This window comes from Amblyomma americanum, chromosome 1, assembly GCF_052857255.1.
Source record: "Amblyomma americanum isolate KBUSLIRL-KWMA chromosome 1, ASM5285725v1, whole genome shotgun sequence".
In the NCBI taxonomy this organism is placed as follows: Eukaryota; Metazoa; Arthropoda; class Arachnida; order Ixodida; family Ixodidae; genus Amblyomma; species Amblyomma americanum.
Window position 1 is genome coordinate 122,061,323 of NC_135497.1, and position 20,337 is coordinate 122,081,659.

The 20,337-nt window shown below is 45.2% G+C and overlaps 1 protein-coding gene across 3 annotated transcripts in view; it reads left to right on the forward strand.

The window, feature by feature from the left end:
* The first annotated feature begins 227 nt into the window (after positions 1 to 227).
* Positions 228 to 20,337, forward strand: part of LOC144113567 (uncharacterized) — a 78,109-nt gene continuing 57,999 nt past the window's right edge. The window contains exons 1-4 of one of the 3 annotated variants that reach the window (XM_077646709.1): positions 228 to 445; positions 853 to 929; positions 1,065 to 1,143; positions 7,231 to 7,348. In XM_077646709.1, coding sequence (XP_077502835.1) covers positions 380 to 445; positions 853 to 929; positions 1,065 to 1,143; positions 7,231 to 7,348 — 340 coding nt within the window. In that variant the 5' untranslated portion in view covers positions 228 to 379. The remainder of the gene's footprint in view (positions 446 to 852; positions 930 to 1,064; positions 1,144 to 7,230; positions 7,349 to 20,337) is intronic. The other 2 variants (XM_077646710.1, XM_077646708.1) reach the window with 2 other exon arrangements.

Sequence of the window (20,337 nt, forward strand, 5' to 3'; positions counted from 1 at the left end):
ATTTTTTTTTCTTTCAAGTTTTAATTTCGACAGCTAATTCCGCTGCGTTAGCGTGTAGGAATCTCAATTTAGTCTCTTCCAGTCACCAGGTGCGAAACTAACCGGAGTTTTCTACCTCTGACCACTCTGACCGTGGCAGCGGTGGCAGCGTCTTATAAAAGAGATTGTGGCAACGCTGTTTCCCGGTATCGACGAAGTTAGCGTCTGGGAACACTGGGCGTCCGCGCTTCCTTTCGCGCAACCATTGTTTGGCATTGGTGTACCATCGATGTAGGGAAGACGTCGTTTTTGCAGTTTTGCAGTCAGTCTCTACGTTAAGTGGTGCTGCTGAGCACAACAATACAAGTGCCAAGTGCTCTGACACATAAGACCAAGTGACATGTCGGTCGCCTTTGCACAACAGCAGAAAGGGCGGCATAACCCAAGTCCAGCTCAGATACAAAAGGTCGGTACATTCTAGCGGCAGTTAGGCTGCTCAAACGCTGTAAATGTGTTATCAAGTGCCTGAGTTCGAGCCCAGCACGTTCGAATTGTGTCAGGAGCTGATGTTAGTTGAGAAGGTAACCGATGGGCGGAACGTTTTGTGACAGCATACGTTCCGTGCATTGGTCCGGTGTGACAGCACGCTATGTCGTTTGTTTTTAACGCATAAGAATGCATGGCGCAGTTTTTCGCACGTTTTGTTAATAATGGTGCGTGCTCCTGCATGCACTAGCAGTGGGTGTGCCCTGGTGCCAAAAACCATGTTCTTGCTGCTCAAATGTACCAGGGTAGAAGGCAATATGCCATGAACAGAACTACGTTCAATCCGGGAGCTTTTTGGTAACTGTGCTTTGTTTTTTATCGAACTAGATGCTGGACGAAAACAGCCAGTTGATACAGGCCATTGTCGACTATCAAAACAAAGGAAAGGCTTCAGAATGCCTGCAGTGAGTATGGTTTCAAATTTATTACTTGTCAAGACCATATCTAATGTACACTTTATGAAAAAAGTATACCACTCAGTTCCCTTCATGTCACAGTTTGAGGAAAAAGTGGTCATGTCCATGGCATCTTCTTCACAGGTACCAGCAGATCTTGCATAGGAATCTAGTCTACTTGGCGTCTGTGGCAGATGCTGGTCCTGTGGTGCAAGCATCAATTGTACGTATGGATTTTACAGCTGTGTGTAATGCTGCGCTTATCTATTCACTGTTAATTTCTTTAGAGGTGAATTGCACAACTCTTTGTGTAAAAGTCCCAATATATATGAGCGATGTGAAACTTGTTGAATATACTCCTAGCCATAAACTATAATCTAGTAGAAGGAAAACTTTCACAATTTCAGATTTTTGTTAGGAACATGCCAAAATGGCACATACAAAAATTCAACCCTCCATGATAAATTTTGGTGTAGTTTCTGTCGGGTCTTAATATCTCCACGGTATGACTATGCACTGTTGTCAGGATGTCAATTGTACTTTTGTGTCATTTTAGTTAGAAGTCATTATTTAAACAATTCAGCTTATTTTAGGGCTTTTGAAAACACTGGTGCAGGCAAAACAAGTAAAAGAATAAATCTACTTTCCGAAGCAGCACCTGTGCTTACATGAAATGCAGAGACATCCATCTTTCTGCATTCATTTCACATGCCTGGCCTAAAATTGTTCTGCATAGCTTGTCACAAAGGGTCCAAAATACAAGCTCCAGGCTCTCACCAAACATTATATATCCATGCAGTAACTGAAGCCAACAGAAAACAAGTCTTGTACGCATTTGTGTTTGCTGTGACTGAAGGAGGTAATGTTGGTGTTGCTGTTGTCTGTGCTTTAAAATTTATAATACAGTGAAATGCTACTTGAATGAACTTCTGGGGACTAAGAAATGTTCGGTTAAAAGTTAACTGAATTTAAATGAGCACGTAGCTGGTCATTTTGGTGTAGCAGGGTAGATTTCAGTAATTCACTGGCTTCCTGAAGAAATTTTACTTAATCCTGAAAACAGCATGCATGAAGTGTGTACTTGTGTTATTATTAAATGCAGTAATTATGATTGCTTCCACTCCTCCTCCAACTGCTCTATTCTGCTCCATCGTGGTGCAGATTGCCAAAATTGCTCCAAAGTGAATGTTTCGAGAAATAATGATAATAGTGCTAGGCCTCTACAGTGGTCAGAGCGGCCGGAGTAAGTCGGAGCTGTGTGTGGTGCCATCTATCACTACTGAATGCAACCTCCTATGGAGTAGTTTTAGCAATAAAAAATAGGGATCGCCTCAACAGATGTCGCCGACATGGCGCTGGTAGCTATCGCGTCCTTTCCTCACTCAAGCTTCACTTGCTCAACTTAGTTCAGGTCATTCTGGTCAAGGAGTTGCTTAATTTATTCTGTGCCATATGTGCTTTGTACTCTTCTAGTACAGTCATGAAAGTTGTCGCTTCTTGACTCGAAAAAGCTGTATTAGCATTTAGAAAGTTGAAGCAAGTTTCACCCTGTGTAGCTAGGCGGCTGTAGCTGTATAGTTTGGCCTTTTTTTCTTGTGGTAAGTAAAGTGCACCACATAAAATGCATATATACAGGGTCTCAATGCATTTTTGATTGAAGGAATACTTGAGAATCACTGGTATCAATAATGCCTGTGATGCTCACTTTTTACTGCACAACAGCTTTAAATAATGGTTGGAGAGGCCAACAGCAAAGTGTTAAACGTAATTTGATTTGTTCACAGTGTAATTATGCTTTAAAATCAGCGGCTTTTTGTGGGCAGCGCACATCTGCTCCAAAGTGCTGGAGTTATTTTGGGACTCCAAAAATTGCTCCAAATTACGGTTTAGCAGTAGCAGCACTAAGTTTTATCTGTGGAGCTTATCGATGCACTGTTGTCAGCTTCATACACTGGTTAGATTTTACCTTGCTTTTGTGTGCTCTTTTGGTTAGAAATAGCTGGTGTTCTGCTTAGGCTTTCAGTTTCTATGGCACATTAGCCCCCCTCATGATGAAATTTGTCGTTTTATTGAAAGCACATTTTTTCTCGGCTTCTACCTGAGATTGATAGTCAGGCAAGTGCACTAACAACATATTTGATTACTGCTAAAAGTACAAGCCAGCTTTGTACCCATACCTTACTAAAGCAGGTGGGGAATCCTGAAGTTTGAAGTTCTGCAAGTTAAAGTATGGCTCAGTGAAGTTTCCCAAGCTGCACTGCTTCAGAACTGCAGTGTCCAAAGTTTCCTGGATGAAAATTAATCCCTTAAGGGCTTATGCCGACCTCAGCTCACGCTTTTTTGCTTATGACGAGCTGAGGTCGTCATGGGTTTTCCGCGATGTTTCAAGTGGCTTTTGGCAACCCCAGCTCGTCAAATGGTGCTTTACTGCATAAAATATAGATGGCAGCACAGGTTCCATCATTTGTGCTTTTCTTGAATATTGGGAACACTAGAATGGCGGAAGGCCTGTGTTGCGTTTCCCACGTTTTTTAACAAATATGGCATCATCCGCCAACGGAGAAGAAGAAAGAACCAACACGCCGCTGTGTAGTGTGCTGAATGAAGCGAGGCGCAACTGGCAAAAACATCCGCAAGGAAACGAGGATCTGGTGCAGGTGGTGCCAGTAGGCCCTCTGCGCTGTGCCATACTTTGAACGTTACCACACGGATGTCGGTCTCATCTAGTTTGAAGGCATCTAAGAAGCAATGGTACATTTTTGACGCGGCAATTCGAGGTCACCTGTTACTTTCTGGAATTTCAAGAATTTTGTTTATTTCCGAATGCACCAAAAAAGGCAGGTACGGAGATTACACGAGGTGGCAGTAATGACCAGTAAAAGATTATCATCTGCCATAAATTGTTTCTGTGAATATTTTTATGTTTTAAACACTTTACTGAAGCATTTGACGTCATAAAAAAATTTGGCAATTTTGGAACAATTTTTTATTTATTTGTCCTTTAAGGGGTTAATGGATGTTTCTGCCAAAATGATGCATTTTGACCTGGGAACAGTAAGTTAATACTTTCCCAATGCTTGCTGAATTGGCAGTTTCAGTCTGCTGCAGTTCGTTCAACTGGTACACATTTGCATTGAATACAGTTGGGCTTCAATGCAGGGTTGTACAAAAGGTGAATTGTAAAGTTTGTTTCAGTGACTTTCGTTTAGGTGATATTTCATTGTAGAAGGTCATGACTAATCCAGAGCGCAATAATAGACTTAATGGCTATGGTAAAAGAAGTCATGTGGCCGAAACTGCTACATTATCTTGGCAAAATGTGTTTTGCAGACAAGGCTAAGTGAGTGAGTGAAACGTTTTATTTATGATGGCCCAAGTTCAGTCTGTAAGAATAGCACAGCAGCCTGAGGGGGTGCAGTATGGCAGCAATAGGGCCTAGCATGCGGACAGTGTGTCATTCTAGGCATGGCCAGAGAGTAGGGCAAAGATACGGTAGTGGAGCAGCTGAGCTTTTACATGTGAAAAGAACTGTGGCGGGTGTTGGCCATGAGGATAAGTCCAACGTGTATTTTGTGTTGCGATAACTACTGCAGACTTGACAGTGGCGCATTTCTGCTCTTCTGGTCACTTGATAACATATAACCCTTTCACGCGTTAATTATTGTCCAGTGGGGGGGGGGGGGTTGAGTCATAATCAAGATGACAAGAATCCGTAGAAGAGATTCCCTAAGCCAGGCGTACAAATGAAAGCAGGACCCACAAGAAATTTAATATCCAGTTCCTTGTGGGTCCTCATGTCCACTTTGTGACCCAGCTCCTTTCAAGGTCTTAGTATACTTCTTTTGAACGATTCCAGTCGCAGAAATTACGTAAACGAATCAGCACATTTTAGGCACTGCAGTGCATTCATGTTTGCAAAAAAGGCAAACCAAAACAGCTACCATAAAATGCAAGACTGTGTTCATTCTAAAAACATTTTTCTGCTTTCATTTCGTTTGCCTGGATTAACATGATTTTTCAGATCTTGGCTCATATTAATGCATCCACATTTGAGGTTATAGGCCTTATGCAAAAACTGGCGCCCGCCCCCTTGTGGTGACTGCGCGCGTTTCCACCATGTTGGGGGATTCCGGATATCGCAGTGTATGGTACTGCATGATTAGCGACACACACTTTGGCATCTATCGTCGTCCAAGATGCCCAAATACTGCTCTGTACCTTGCTATACTCAAAAATGACCCACGGATAACCAAGGAAACAAGTGAGGGTGCCAACCTCGTACACTTTATTTCTGACTGGGAGGAGGATGCAAGGCCGGCGAGAAGCCGCTTGCAGGTGTTTAGTGCTTTTCGAGAGGTGATCATTAGGTCGCAGATGAAGGCACAAAACAAATGACATGTGTAGAAATAAAAAGGCCCAGAACTGAGCTGTTTGCTTCTCTTGTATTTGCCAAGGAGCACTCGTGCCGGCAGCAGTTATTGCAACCTGCGTTGGTCAGCTAGTAGTTTCTCACGCGGGATTTGTTTTGTGTCTGCCGCTCGGCTTCATGTGCCCATTTTTTTTATCCTTAACATTTGTTTTGCTTTTATGCAAGTCGTATACATTCTTTCGTTTGCGAAGTGGGACAGGCAGTCGGATCCGCAGCGAATCGACCTTCGCGTAGCCCCAGTGTCAGTAAGTAGTGTATGCAGCAGGCTGCGTAAATCGTCATTCACCGCTCGTGGTCGGCTGTTCGATCTTCTCATATTTGACAAAGATCGAATTTTCCAAGCGATGGTATGCACCCACATTGTAGCATTGGCAGTCATTGGAGAAAAACCGGCAATTAGCAAGTTTCACCAAGGCGTACTCGTAATCGAGTGTGCAATCGTGAAACGGCAGCGTTCATGCAGTACAGACTTGGAAACCTTACCGACCTCATTGATATGATTGTCTATGCAAGAAAGCAAATGAACAGAGCACAACTGAAGAATAGTCACAGTGTGACATTTTAAAACCCAAAGAAAAGATATACTTGTCCAGTACACTTCGTGGTCTTCAACTGCGGCAGGCTGACATACGACTCCGTTGTGAATTTCTAGCTTCGCTGCCGGTGCCTCTCTGACTGCGTTTTCGACGTATAATAGGTATCCTTGAAGTCGCTCGGAAATGTGGGCAACACAGAAAAGTCTGCGGACCACTCGTCGCTCATTATTTTTCTCTTAAACCTTAAAATAAAAGGATCGCCAAATCGAGAAAGCTGCTTACGTGGTCCGCACTGGGCAATCCCATCACCGCAATCCCCCAGCATGGCGTCGCTAACTCGTTTCGATTTTCTTCCGGTAGATGGCAGCATTTTTGCGTAAGGTCTGTTGCGCTCTTTTTAAGAGAAATTTGAGTGTTCATGTCGCATCCACAAATGTAGACTCAGCATGAAAGTGTTTGCTGCTCCAGTTGATTGCATGTTCCTTCCCTCTTGGCGTGTGAGGTCAGCAGTGATAGGTGGAAGGATGCAGCATTGCACTGTATGGCAGGTGGCCTGTTCTTCTCAAGGGCTGTAGACCTGAGGCCAGGGTTCAAGGTTGGCTGTTCACAACTGCAATGTGAAGCTGGTTGTACAAATATCTTCCACTAAGTGGCTGTTTAAATTGGAACCTGACAGCATTAAGTTGCTTCTGCATTTGGCACCAGTAAGTTGCTGCATTTGACAGCTTACTGCTGCCTTTATAATTTAGAATTAGCAATGTGTTTCCACAGTTGCGAGTCCAAGCTGGGTGGCACTAAAGAAGAAATTTTATTCAAAGGGGAAAAGACTCTTGTGCAGTGAACTTACCCAGAGTTCAGTATCATGTCGACAGTCTGCAAAACTTGTGCAAAACAGCTTCCAAACAGTGGAAAGCTGCACTATCTGCATCATAATGCAAACTGCTTTCCGAACATGCTGGTCAACATGGTACACATGGGTTGTGCAAGACCTACAATTCACAACTGCCATGGTAGTTAGCTGGGAGACTTTTTCTATACATGTGCATAAAGATACTCTGGCTGCAGCTTGTTATGGTACAATTATCACTCACTTTGCTTCAAAGGAAAGTGGAGAGCCTGGGAGCTTGATTTTCATACCCTATGTACTGTTGGTTGTCTACCATTTTTGGATGCAAATTCATGTTGTACTGTTGCAATTGCCTGAGTAGAGAGGAGCTTGATGCTTACTTCAAGAAATGTTGGGCAGGTATTGCTCACCCCATAGAATTAAATGGGTCCTTTCGAAATTGTGGCTTTTGGTACTTGTTCTCTCTTCTAAACATTTTTGTCGCTGCTTTTATTTCAGCCACCGCCGTGTGGTCCGGGAGGTCCTGATCAAGGAGGTGGCCCTGCCCCTGGCAGCCTCCTGCCCAGCCAGCAGTCATACGGGTCGGCTATGCAGTCACAGCAACAGCCAGCACCAGGTAATTGCTTAGAATAATATAGTAACTGCAGCTTGGAAGCCTTGCCTTGTTAGCTTTATCAGCCAGGGAAATATTTCAACTTAAACGATATGTAGCGACACTCCAAGCAGATTCTGGTCACTGCACCTGGTCACGTGCATCCTGCCCCAGCCGCATTTGGCTTGTAACTTTCTTGTCTAACGGCATTCTGAGAAGCTTATATGAGGGACGTTCAGGAAGTTTGCATTATCGGCGCCATAAATCTGCAACAGGAGTATGTGACATCAAAATAAGCGCACATCCCTCAAGTTTTAGGGGATTTAAAAAATATGTTCTGCAATAAAACCTCGTTAATTCGACCCCCCGGCCAATGCACTTGTGACTCTATGGCGTCGTATGCTCGTCTATTCAGACGCTGCAGGTCTCTCATTGATTAATTCAAACGGGCTCTAAAGGGAAGACGCCAGGTATGACCGGCGTGGTTAGAGATCGGGAAAATAGCCCCTTCTCGGAACCTGAATTCCTTACTGCAGAGTAGCCGCCCACTTCTGGCAACGGCGTGTAATGGCAGGCGTGCCGACGAACTGATGGCCTTGTCTCTGAGAACACTCCAGCTGCTTAGTTTCTGTTCCGCTTTTCTGAGCTTCGCGCCAGTCGGCATCGACGGCGGCTCAAACAGCCAACATCACCCAGGCGGTCGGCGTTTGGGACACTGACTGGAGCGTCGCTGATGTTTTCTGCTCTCTTCCCCTTTTTTTTTCCTCCTCGCTTCAGCACCGCTGAGCATTTCTTTCAGTTCCATCTGCATGGTCCTCTTCCTCCAGTGCACAAAAATTGCGGGCTCACGTGTAGTTCACTGCTAGTGCTGTGAAGCCTCCTCACACGCAACAGTGCCACTTATCATGAGTGTGACACAGTAGCAGAGGAGCTCCACCATGTTGCACCTTGTAGGATGCATGGCAGGCTCTTAAATTTTGGAGCAGTTGTGTTTCGATGCTTCCGACAGTATACATGCAATAAAGCATTGGTGGAAACATGAAAAACAGTCATTGCTGCTCCATTCTTACCTCAAAACAGGCAACCATTGCCCAGTCTTTCAATAATTATGTTTGCCACGGTGCAGGCAGTTCATGACTGTTTTTTTGGAGTCATTCGATAATTTGAGTATTTTTTCCGGTCCCTTAAAGTTCGAATTAACGAGCCTTTGCTGCATATAGTTGCACGAAACAACACTAGGGCATCAAAACAAAAACGGCAGTGTTCATTGGGGAAGTTGAAGCATGTGCAGTGATCCACTTTCTGCATTTGAAGAGAGACAATGTGAAGGAGATTCATGTTGAGCTGGTGGCATTGTACGTTGACAACGCCCCAGCTTAAGGTACTGTTGTGAAATGGCACCGACGATTTCAGTGCGGTCAGGTCAAGCCTGGATGACTGAGAACAAAATGGCCAACCATCACTGAATGGAGGACCACCAATTGCAATGCAGGTGGTGGCTCTATGCTCCGTTTCATAGATATCAGTCAATGCTGCCAATGCTAGCGCACCTATTCAGGCAGGCTAATTCCGCGCCCGAAAAGTAATTCACCATATAACGGAAGTGAATGCTGGCATATTCGTTTCAATGAATATCAAGTGCCCTGACTGGAAATCTCCTGCACTTTGTTTTACCTCTTGCCCCATATATGTTGCCACACAGTTCTTACTTACGGCAGCCAGTCGAGGCGAGTGCTGATTCTGTCGTTGCCAACTGTCATACAGCTTGATGCTTGGGATTTCTGCCACAAATGCTTAAAATATCTGAGAAGAACCATACGCATGCATCTCCTTGCGTTTGGATCATCAAAGAGATGAAAAGAATTTCCCAGCGCGGATCATCATGCATGCATACGCAAGGCCGGATTGTAGAGCCTTTCATTCGAGTGCCAGTCCTCTGCAGTAAAGCTGTAGCATTACAGATACGATAAAGTATGTACAGTACGCCCGCTTGTTCTAGATGAATGTTCAATCAGCTAATCGCTTTTGTCGAGATTATACGTGCATTCCTTGCAGACAGCAAAAGCCGGCGGCCGACAGGGTACACGTGAACAGAACGTATCCCAATTCTTTTTTGATAGCAGCCCTCAGGAGTTCATGAACGTAGAAGTCACAACGACCACAGTGCAGAGTCAATCACCATGAAGGGTCGATTGTTTGCGGTCATACCAGTCATACTTACTGCGTAGTAAAAAAACACTCGATAATCCGAGAGCATGATGAGCAACGCACGAGCACTTTTCCCTCCGATGTGGTGTCAGCTGAGAGACGTTAGACTGCGATTGCTAATCGCATGCTTTTGAGGATTTCTCGAAGCACACTGTGCACCGAAGGCACACAGTAGCGTTTTCATCGCCGATGTGTGCAGGTGCGAGCATGATCAGCTGTTTGTTCTGCAGTCTGTGGCAGCCCTCAATAACTTCAGGTCGTTGTTTTCAATCTCAAGCAGCCTATTTCTGCCATGTGCGTGTGTAGCAACGAGACGCAGCAGAACACGAAGCTACGGAGAGCACTCTACCCTCCGTGATCCACGTACAGCTTGTCGCAGTGATTGCCGGCTGTCTGGCTCCGGTGGCCGCTGGCTCTTGTGACCATGATGCGCTTTCCCGTCAGGGGCGAACTTGCTCAGCCAACGGGCTGCCTGAGCACGGTACATCGAAGAGGCCCAGTCATAGGCAGTTTGCTCGCTGCTCGATTTTCCATTCTTGCAACTGCGAGTTGCAAATCACTGAACCAATCAGGGAGCGAGCTGAGATTTCGGCAACGACGGCGCTGCTCCCTGGCTGCCCTAGTCGTCACTAAGCCTAGCCAGTTTCACATCGATGCCGCACCCGAGGGCACTTCGGAACTGGCTAGTGCTGTATTAAAGGTGCTTCTCTTGTCACCACGTTACTGTGACCCCGTCTTAAAACTAAAAAAAAAAAGCTAGATTTCCGCAACGCCTTCAACAGCGAAGCAGTGGCAGCCAAGCGGCTATGGGAAGAAATATGCTTGTATTGCAGTTATCACTTCTACCAGGAGCTCGGTAATGGGCAGCAATCCTCAAAAATGATTCATTTTTGACATTCCTCTATCCCACAGCTTATGATCGCAAACAAAATATACTAGTGCATTTTTCTGATGCTGGAGGCTGGCATCCAGGCTGGCAGACCGATCTGGATAAGTGCGCCCCTATGTCGTCATGACACTTGTACATCCGCGGTGCACGTCAAAACCTCCACGACATCCTCCTTTTCGCTCAGGCCGTAGTAAGATGTTCCGAATAGCGAGGGACCAGAGCACTTTAAAGAACCGAGCACGAACGCAGGAGATGCAGCCGAAGCAGACGAAAGCATGAGAGCGACATTCCCAAGTTTTCATTTCAAATGAGAATTGAACGAGAAGGCAACCTGAAGGTCGCCCTTGCAATTGTGAATGACAAGCTGCTGCCTGGTCACAAGCTTTGGCAACTCGCAAGTGTGAATGGGTCTTAAAGCTACATTTTCTGCCGAGCATTAACCAAGCCAAATACGCGGTGTGCACTTAGCACTCCTGCGCCTAATCACGGTAATAGGTAGCACATTCATTTTGCCTCCAACCTCCTCACTTTTCTACTTCCTCTTGCGCACATGGGCCAATTCTTGCATCTGTGATTGGCCCAGCATGCCCGCTTGATGCATCTCACGGCTAGCAGTTGCATTTATTTTGCTTCAAAAAATGGTAAAAATCCACGCTATCTAATCTTAATTTTATTTCATTAGCCTTCTCCATTCCTCGAGCTATGTAGTCGACGCGGACTCTCAGGGAGGCCCTCCGAGCTTTCTACCGTAGAGCCCTTCCGTTAGACCTCTACACGGCTCTGGATAATGTTCGTTGCAGTTTCAACAGCACCCTTCTGTGGATTCCGGCGATATGAGTCTCTCTACTGGTAATGAGGTGGCACATCAGCTCCCCCACAACATTCCACACCAGGCGCCAATAGATTCCATGGTAAAACCTGATGTTGACCAAGGGGGCGGTCATCAAGAAGGACATCAGCGTGGACTACAAATGCATTCGATCACACGTAGCTAATATTGGTTGGGTGCATCAGCCTTCACGATATGAGAAGCTCATGTATACAGTAGGATCCAATTCAGATTACTCCTCACTTGACAACTGCTAATCTGTACCGCGTGTTCCGTATTCATCTGACCGTGTTATCAATAAAAAAATTCTCCTCTGCAAACTACTGGCCTATTTGAGCTTAACCACCGGCCACAAGGTAGCTTATGGTAGTCTGCGTTTTTTCAATACTCGCCGACCGATTTTTCGGACTCGGAAGGGACGCGAAAAATGGTCCGAATAATCGAACAGTTTGAAAAATTTGTGAAGTACAAAAAAATCACTTTATTAAGATGAAATCGGCTTAAAAATGTCACTGATTTTACCTTGCGGAAAATTCCTCTTGCTGGCGACGATTTGCACCTGTATTTGCGCCAAAGTTGTGCTTTCACTGTACACGCTAGACAGAAAGGTCACCGCATTTAGTTGGAATACTTCCCATGCTTCTTTGACGGACCCGGCAGAGCCATGTTGTCCACAACCCGAGTGTGCACCACATCGCTCGTTAACAACACGCAAAGATAAGGTAATTTTCTTTCAAAGCGGCAGAACCGCGGGACGCAATCACAAAACGCCGAATGGATGTAACTTCGTGAAGACTGAGCGCCACTTGGTCAACGCGGTCAGAGAAACCCAAGTGACGAAACGCCGAATGGCGACCATATGAGACCCGCCGCGGTGGCCCAGTGGTTAGGGCGCTCGGCTACTGATCCGGAGTACCTGGGCAGGAACCCGACCGCGGTGGCCGCGTTTCGATGGAGGCGAAACGCAAATGTGCCCATGTGCTGTGTGATGTCAGTGCATGTTAAAGATCCCGAGGTGGTCGAAATTATACCGGAGCCCTCCATTTTCACTGCCGAATGTTACGCAGTCTCTGTAGCCGTGAAAAAAATAGTGAACGAGAACCTCGCAAACAGTATTATACACAGACTCGCTAAGTGTGCTTACAGCCCTTCACTCTAGAAATGCAGTCACTCCTATACTTGATATCATTCACAACATAGTAATAGCCACAGCTAAAGGAGGAAACCTAAAACTCTGCTGGGTACCAAGCCATACTGGAATTAAAGGCAATGAGCAGACTTCTGTGCTGCTCAAGCTCGTTATCAGCAAATAAATTAAATATACCGTTCAAAGATTGCATTAATTTAATTCAACATAAAATAATACAGAAATGGCAGTTCGCGTGGAACAACAAAGTGAAAAACAAATTACGCAATGTAAAACCACTTATAGGTGAATGGAAGTCCTGCACCCACCAGGAATATTTTAAGGAAGTGATTATCTGCCGTCTTAGTATAGGACACACACATCTCACACACAATGTCCTACTGACATAACGAGATCACCCTGTCTGCACAGAATGCGGAGATGAAGTCACGATTAAGCACATTTTAATTTCTTGTACGAAACGGCAAAAACTAAGGAAAGAGTACTTTACTCAGTTTTATAACGAGTGCATTCCTTTTCATCCTGCACTGCTTTTAGGAGATGATGCAATTATTAATGCTATATCATGTGTTTTTAGCTTTCTTAAAGAAACGGGATTTCTCAAGAGACTAAATTTTTTGCCCACTAGTCTGTATGAATTTTATTACACCTCGGCCACTTTCTCATACCTGAGAAGAAAGCTGAGGCTTTTATTTTGATTGGTTGGGAGCCTCAATATTCTTGCGCAGCGAAGGACAGCTAATGAGGTTACCCAGCCCTCTTTAAAGGTTTTACTAGTAGCCATTTCTAAAATTTGTGTATGTGCTCACTGGATAGTATTAACGTTTGAGGGCCTCTACACCAAGGGTGATGTTTAACATTTTTATAATATTCAACAAAAGACTTTTCCTATACCTTGTTCTTGGTGCATGGTGGCCTCAATTGCCTATGTGCCATAAAACCCAACACAACACAACTCTTTTGAAATAAAACAAGGTAGCATTTGTTCCAACACGTATCTATTAGTGCCGCACTGCCATTATTGCGAAGGGCATGTACAAGGACATGCAAAGTGGAGCAATGCCATCTGTGCCGGTCTGTACCTCAATAGGCCTTGTTCTGAACACCCAATTAAAACAAAAACGGGATGCATAAGACGGACCGGCCCACGTATGAGACGGTCATGGGGCTAGCAACGTGCTAGTCGTTCCGGCAGCAGCTCGCATGAACACGGAGGACAAAAAATTCCCTAAACCGTTGTCCTCTTCGCTTCCACAATGCACCAGCACAAAGGAAATGGACAGGTGACAGCACTTCCCCACTCTAGATTTTTTTACACAGAAGCGCCCACCCCCACACTAGTTATAAAAAGACGAAAATACCATTGGTGCCGCACTCATCATTGTACTTCTACAAACACTGCAGACCGCTGCCAGAATCCAAGAGGAAAAAGGCGCTTGCATTTCTTTTTCTCTTTTTTCCTCCCTGCGCCGCTCGCTACCGAAATGGCGATTTCGTCTGTTGTCTGGATCCCGCTAGGTGGTTTCACACGAAAGACCATTGGCCTGCAGACCAGGTGTTGCATCCCGTCCTACTTCCACTCTGAGGGTTGCGCTTGGCCTGTGATTTTGGTGACTGCAGTATGACGACAGTTCCCATGCATAATCAGCTTATCGCCACCTGCAAAGGTGAAGGTCGAAGGATTGGTGATAAGCAGATTAGATATGCATGCATAGCTTTTCTCTGTATAGGAACCAGGAACAGAAGGGGGTTGTTACATGACGCATGCTCCACGGACCATTGGTCCACCGTGTGAATCCACCTCAAGGGTCAGAACTTGTCCGTGGATATTTAAAAACGCGTTTTGCCAGGCTATGCTGTAAAACATTCCACTCATTGGATAATTATCCGCGTAATCGGCTACGATATGGCCATAATTTGCACGTGCACTGAAGTTGATCTTTTTTTCTGAAGGAAAATAAATGTCACTACTGTAGTTGGATACAACTTAAGTCTCAACTGAAGCTCCACGTACATTCAGGACTTCTGCACGGAATTCCTCCAGGACAAAAAGGTAGTCCACTGTTAAAACTTTCCTCAACTTTTCTTGTTACCTAAACAAGAAACTGATCACAAGGAAAAATTATAAGCTCTAGAATCTTGGTACCTGCACTTGTTTAATAAAGTCAAACATTAAAAATCTGATTATGCTTACTGTAGTGATTGGCTAGCAGAGTAATACAGGACGTCATGGATCATGGCCCATTGTTGCCAACTGCTGTGTTTTTAAGTTGTATCCTACTATAGCTTCACGATGCACATCATGTGGACACATTGGACCAACTGCAAATACAGAAGCGAGGGCGGTGACACGATATCTCCTGCGCTCCACCACCTGCACACAAACCGTTGGCTTATATCGCGCATGAGCATTTCATGCTGCCAACAGGTTGATGCGACGGCTGCAGGCATACACCTGCCACTTCACATGCACAGCTAGCGCCTTGCGAAAGCGGATCATACCTGTAGGGGGCGAAATGCATCCATGTGCATTTATTTTCGATTTCGCGTTGTTGTCGTGCCATGGCAGCAGTTTATGGTAAGGGGAAGGTCTAGAGAAGGGGGATTGCTCGGAGGAGAAGGGGACACATAGCAGTGCGCAGGAGGAGCGGTTGCGCACACACAGGCATTCTCAAAAGGGGTTGCTCACTCACCTTTGGTTGACTGGCACGCACTTCTCCACAACATGAAATTATATAAGCACAAGACTGTTGTTGCCAGCTTTTTTTCTTTTCCAGAGTTGTATCATGCTTTAGCAGCTGTGCATTAGCACAGTTGTGGCATGTCAGTTGCATTGTGAGGCCGCCATGTAATGCTCAGAACACTGCATGCATAGATAGTTTGTACGCGACGTCACGGGCGCTGTTTGGGCGCACAGGCTAGCTTCCATAGTGCACATGAGAACAGGTTGGCAATAAGTAGATTAGGAACACGCCTAGGCTATCACTGCACTTTCTGGACCCAGAGATGGCAGCTGCTATGACAGTGATGCAAACTGTATGCAGGCCACAGCCTGCAAACATGCAGCAGGTGGAACAGAGGAACTTGCTAAGAATGGGATGCTGCCCACTAGCGTGCTACACGACAAAATCCGCGAGTCCGTGCTGGTGCAGTTCTCATTCTCAGACCATAAAGGACTGGTTTAACCCTCCTATGGCATAATCACAATCATACTTCTATACAAGATGTCACACATTAATCATTTTGCAAACCTGCACCAATGTTTCAAGATGTTCGCATTAAAAAGGTTCACTGTTTATTGCTTCCTTTTTTTCTTTAGTTCACTGATATTACATGCTGTTCGAACCATTTTTCGGGTATTGCAGAGTCTTAAAAACCATCCGAAAAACCATTTGGTGACTGTATTGATATATTTTCAAGCAGCATGATGTGAGGGTACATACTAGTTATTTGAGATCCATCAAACAGTATACTGCAGCCCTTTCTGCAAGTGGACTGGGTTTTTACTGGGCTCAAATCTCTGAAACTACTCTGCACTGTTGAAAATTTAATATTTTGAGTTCGCCGCCATATTTGCAAATCTTAAGAGGCTCATTTGTACAATTTATCAGCTTAAAGGGGCTGTGAAAGGGGCTAAAGGATGCTGCTTCACAAATATCCTCCAGCAAGAATTTTTTTATGCGTTTTGTGGAAACTGGGTTATCTGGAATCAAAATTTGAATTTGCACGTCTTCGCGCCTTTCCCTCCCCTCTCGTCACTTTTTGCTTGCTGAAAAGTCAGCACTCCTCCGCCGGCCCCTCGCACTCGCCCCCTCTGCCGGCTGTCGACCCGTGCGAACCAATGCTAGCAGTCTGCTGCTGACGTAACGAGCGCGGATTCGGGCGATAGCCCTGCACTGCAGGTCGCCGCTAGGCGCGGAAGCGGCAGTTTTAAAAATTGTATTTTAAATTATCGGCTCGCTTTTGAGGTCTTGTACTCGGCATGAACGCTCATTGGCCTGTACTCTAAATAATATGAGCATTTTATCGACAGCCTCAAACACCCTTTTCAGGGACCCTTTAATGAGCATATCCACCTCCATGGCAAAGTATCTGAAAGATGCTAAGCTTCTCATAATTGATCAACACAGTTATAAGCATCCGCTGTTGGGCTGCAAGAGTTAATTCATGCACTGGTATTCCAGCACCACTAAAAGACTGTTTGCTTGATATACCTGCTTGTAGATTGTAAGTTTAAAGGAGCAATGGTTTAATGGCATCATTACTTCTACTAGCTTTGATAACAATCTGCCTTTTTAACAAGGTTTCTCTGTGTATGCGTGCCTCTCTTCCTCTGCCATCTCCCTCGCTCTGCCAGTTAAAAACAAACTGCTAGCTTGCAAGCACATGTGCGCAAGCCATGTTGGCAACAGTTGCAGGCAGCAGCTACAAGCATTCACCTGCCACTCCGCATGCATAGGTAGCGCCCCGCTGAACCAATCATGCCTGTGGTGTTCACATGCACATTTTTTGAATCAGTCTTTTTGTAGCAGTTGAATTTTCGCACTCTTCCCAGATCGCACCTCGATCTCATGGAAAGGGCAGATTGTAAATGTGTGAGCGCATCTTGAGAGCTTTGAAAACCAGAAAGATTAGTATACTTGAACATTCGTTGGTTGATTTGTGGTCGTAGCCCAATGGCATACCTACCAGTTCCTTCAAATTCCGTTCAAATCTCCCACTTGCACAGGCATGACATAAATCTGTGATAATTGTCCCCAGCTTTATTTCTGAGTGCTTTTTGTGGAGAACCTTGTAAATAGCTGCACTATAATCACCAGAGCGTTCTAGGTACGTAATGAAGGCTAAATCAAAGCCAAATTGGTTGAAGCTATTGCAGCCGTGAACAAATTTTTCGGATGTCAGAGAAACGGTCAGCTTTCTATTAAGGCTAATGTATGTTTGAAAGCTAGTTTTTTTTTTTTTTATCAAAGTCTGGAGGCTGGATTTTTTACACTAAAGGGCATGTTTCAGTCTTAGACCTTGTGGTTCAGACGCTGCCTGTTGGATTTTCTGCTGGTTCAGCATATTTCTGTTGCGTTTTTACAACAGCAAAAGGCAGTATAAAAGATTGGCTCCGAAAGTCTAGTGTCCACCTGCATGCATCAGCAGTGAAGGTGATGGCAGTAACGTTCTTGTTAAATGCACACAAGCTGACATTAATAGATAGGAACCTGGAAGTTTGTGGCCTATGATACCATCAGTGTCGCTACAGATTGGCATCACTGTAAATGACATGGTTACACACATGCGCCATGCAAGCCAGGTGCCCGTTTCTGAGCTAGTGAAATGGAACATTTCATAAAACTTTGTGGGGAAAGGGAGAAGGGTGTCCTAGCGGGTTACATCAGGAGCCTGGGAGGGCATAATGGTAGTTGGCAGGTATCACACATGGGATGCATATTGTGCAAAGCAAGACCAGAAGAAGGGACAAAGGTCTGGCAGTGTAACGGCCCAGCTCCATCATGTGAAAGGAGCATTGTGAGGGAGAAGGTGGGGTGGTTTGGTGCAAAGGCAAGACCGCTATATTCCTTTTGTTTTGTTTTTCTCCCCATTAATTGGGATAACTACCGCAGACTTGCAAGAGAGAATGCCTGGTCAGTTCATAGTCTTGGCATACTTGCTCTCTTTTAAGGAGAGAACAAAACAGAAACAACTTGATTCTTTTCTACAGACCTCCTTTGCGCCACATCATCACAAAGGTGCAGTGGTGCTGATGTCAGTAGCGACTTTTGTGAAGGAGACAAAATAGTTTGTCTGCCTGTACCTGCCTCAGCCAGCACCGGGACTGTGCAGCTGCATCATACCCACGCACAATGAAGGCAGCATATAGACCAGAAGTGTGTCTGTGCAATGTTCTCGGTAGTATCAAAGGGGAAATTCGGTGAATCTCGACACAGATAAGTACCGTAGTAGGAAATGTGCCGCACGAGTAAAGCACCAGACCTGGGTGTCAGCGCCAACTTTCACAGACTATCAGCACGCTGTTATACTTATCCACAAATACGCCGCCATGGCATGCTTAAGAGTGCATGAAAAAGCAGAAAGCACACACATTTAGCTACATACATAATTATCACTCAGCGCCATTTTGGTGTGCACAGTGCACCAGCCAGCTCACTCGCGGCCAATGAATGAATTCTTTTGTAGCTAGCACAGCATGTTTTAACATGCGTTGAAGTTATGCGAATATGTGTGGCTGCATTCACTGCATTTTATATTTACTTGGTGCTATTTGTTATTATTTGTTACAGACTGGCAATCAATTTGTGTGGAGAGAAATCTCCTAAATTGTCATTCTTATGTGGTTATGATGGTGTGGCTAGAGCAGTAGAGCAGTGTATTTTTAGGTGTGTGAAAAGCTACATAGCTTAGCTCCTAACTGACACATCATTATTGCATAATGTGTCAGTTGGCAGTGTTTCATGAAGCTGAGTGTGATCATCAAGAGCTTGTGTACAAGACGGCCGTAGATGTGAATTATAGCTGGGTTAGGGAGCCCTTTCTCTTTTTTTTTGTACAATTGCTCAAGTGGCAGTCAAAAGGAATACAGTAAAGCACGCAGGAATGAGTGCGCGCATGTTTAAGTGTGTACACAACTCGTAGTTTGCAAGTTTCGAACTGAGCCGTTGCATCTAATTCAAACACCCTTTTGCTCGTCAACCAATTCAGAAGTTAAATGGGTATACCAGCAAAATAGCTTAAAGCAAAACACTGCATTCGAAAAACTAATATTAGTTCTCTGAGGTTCAACATGTGTGAAAATCTGAACAAACGAATAGCAAAACCTACAAGTCAGCTTCCCTGTGCAGTGGAAAGCCCTGTACAATGTTGGCACCGCCTGACTCCGAGATAATTAGGTACAGTGTGGTTGTCCTCTATGCTCATGCAAAAATGCACAGGTGTGGCCGGGTGCAGATTCCTTGCGCGAGATGTGATCTGGTTCTCCAGTGTTCTGAGGCCAGGAATAAATCGGATTAACTGCACCGCCGACAGAATGCTGTGTAGCAGGTGTGTCTACAGTTGGCGCGTACATGCCAGCTCAGCTTGGACAATGTCAGTGCTGCTTCCAACTATTGTCCCTAGGAACCGTGCTCAGCATGCAACATCCCATAGATGGCCTCACTGCCATGCTGCTCCCTGGCCTCTTGCTTACCATGATCTCATTAGTAATTGCTACACCACCTCATTTGTTTGCAAATATAAGAAAGGCTATAAAATCATGAACTTAGTTGGTAATACTAAGTAGCAATACATAAGCAAATGCACGACACAGATCACTCAAGGTAAGCATCGCAGCCACGTGAAAGAGTAAAAGTTTTGTAAAAATCGCCATAAATATTCCTTCTTATTGTAAGCAGCGCAAGTCTGGAACATGCTTCCAGAAATGCAGTTCTTGCCAAATAGGTACAAGTGTTCTCTTCTGGCGTTTTAGAATGCTTAAGTCTTCCCTAATGCACTGTTCTTACCTTCTGTATAAGGTGAACTTGTTGCATTCTCATATTGGCTTGCACGGGCATCTGCAACGTGCAGATTTTGGCTAGTTGCAACACCACGGATTCCTGAGAATCGGCAGGGACATCCCCGCAGGGGGATGATGGTTACCAGTGGACCACTGCGGACCCGAGCACCCGCGCTTAGCCATGCGTGGCTCAGCTGTGTCCGGGGAAAAGGGGATCCTGGTGGTTGAGCCGATGCCGAGCGTTTGGACCCTTAAAGGCTCCTCAGCGGAGGCAACACACCACTTTGGCCCCAGCTTCCTGTAGACAGCACCTCCGGTCTGAGCCAACCAAGGGGAACTCAGCAGTTGACTTTTCCTGTCCTCCTATCCATCTTTTACTTTCCTGTCTTCTTTCTCACGGCTCCTGTTTTCTATTCGCTTATTGGATTTCCCATTTTTC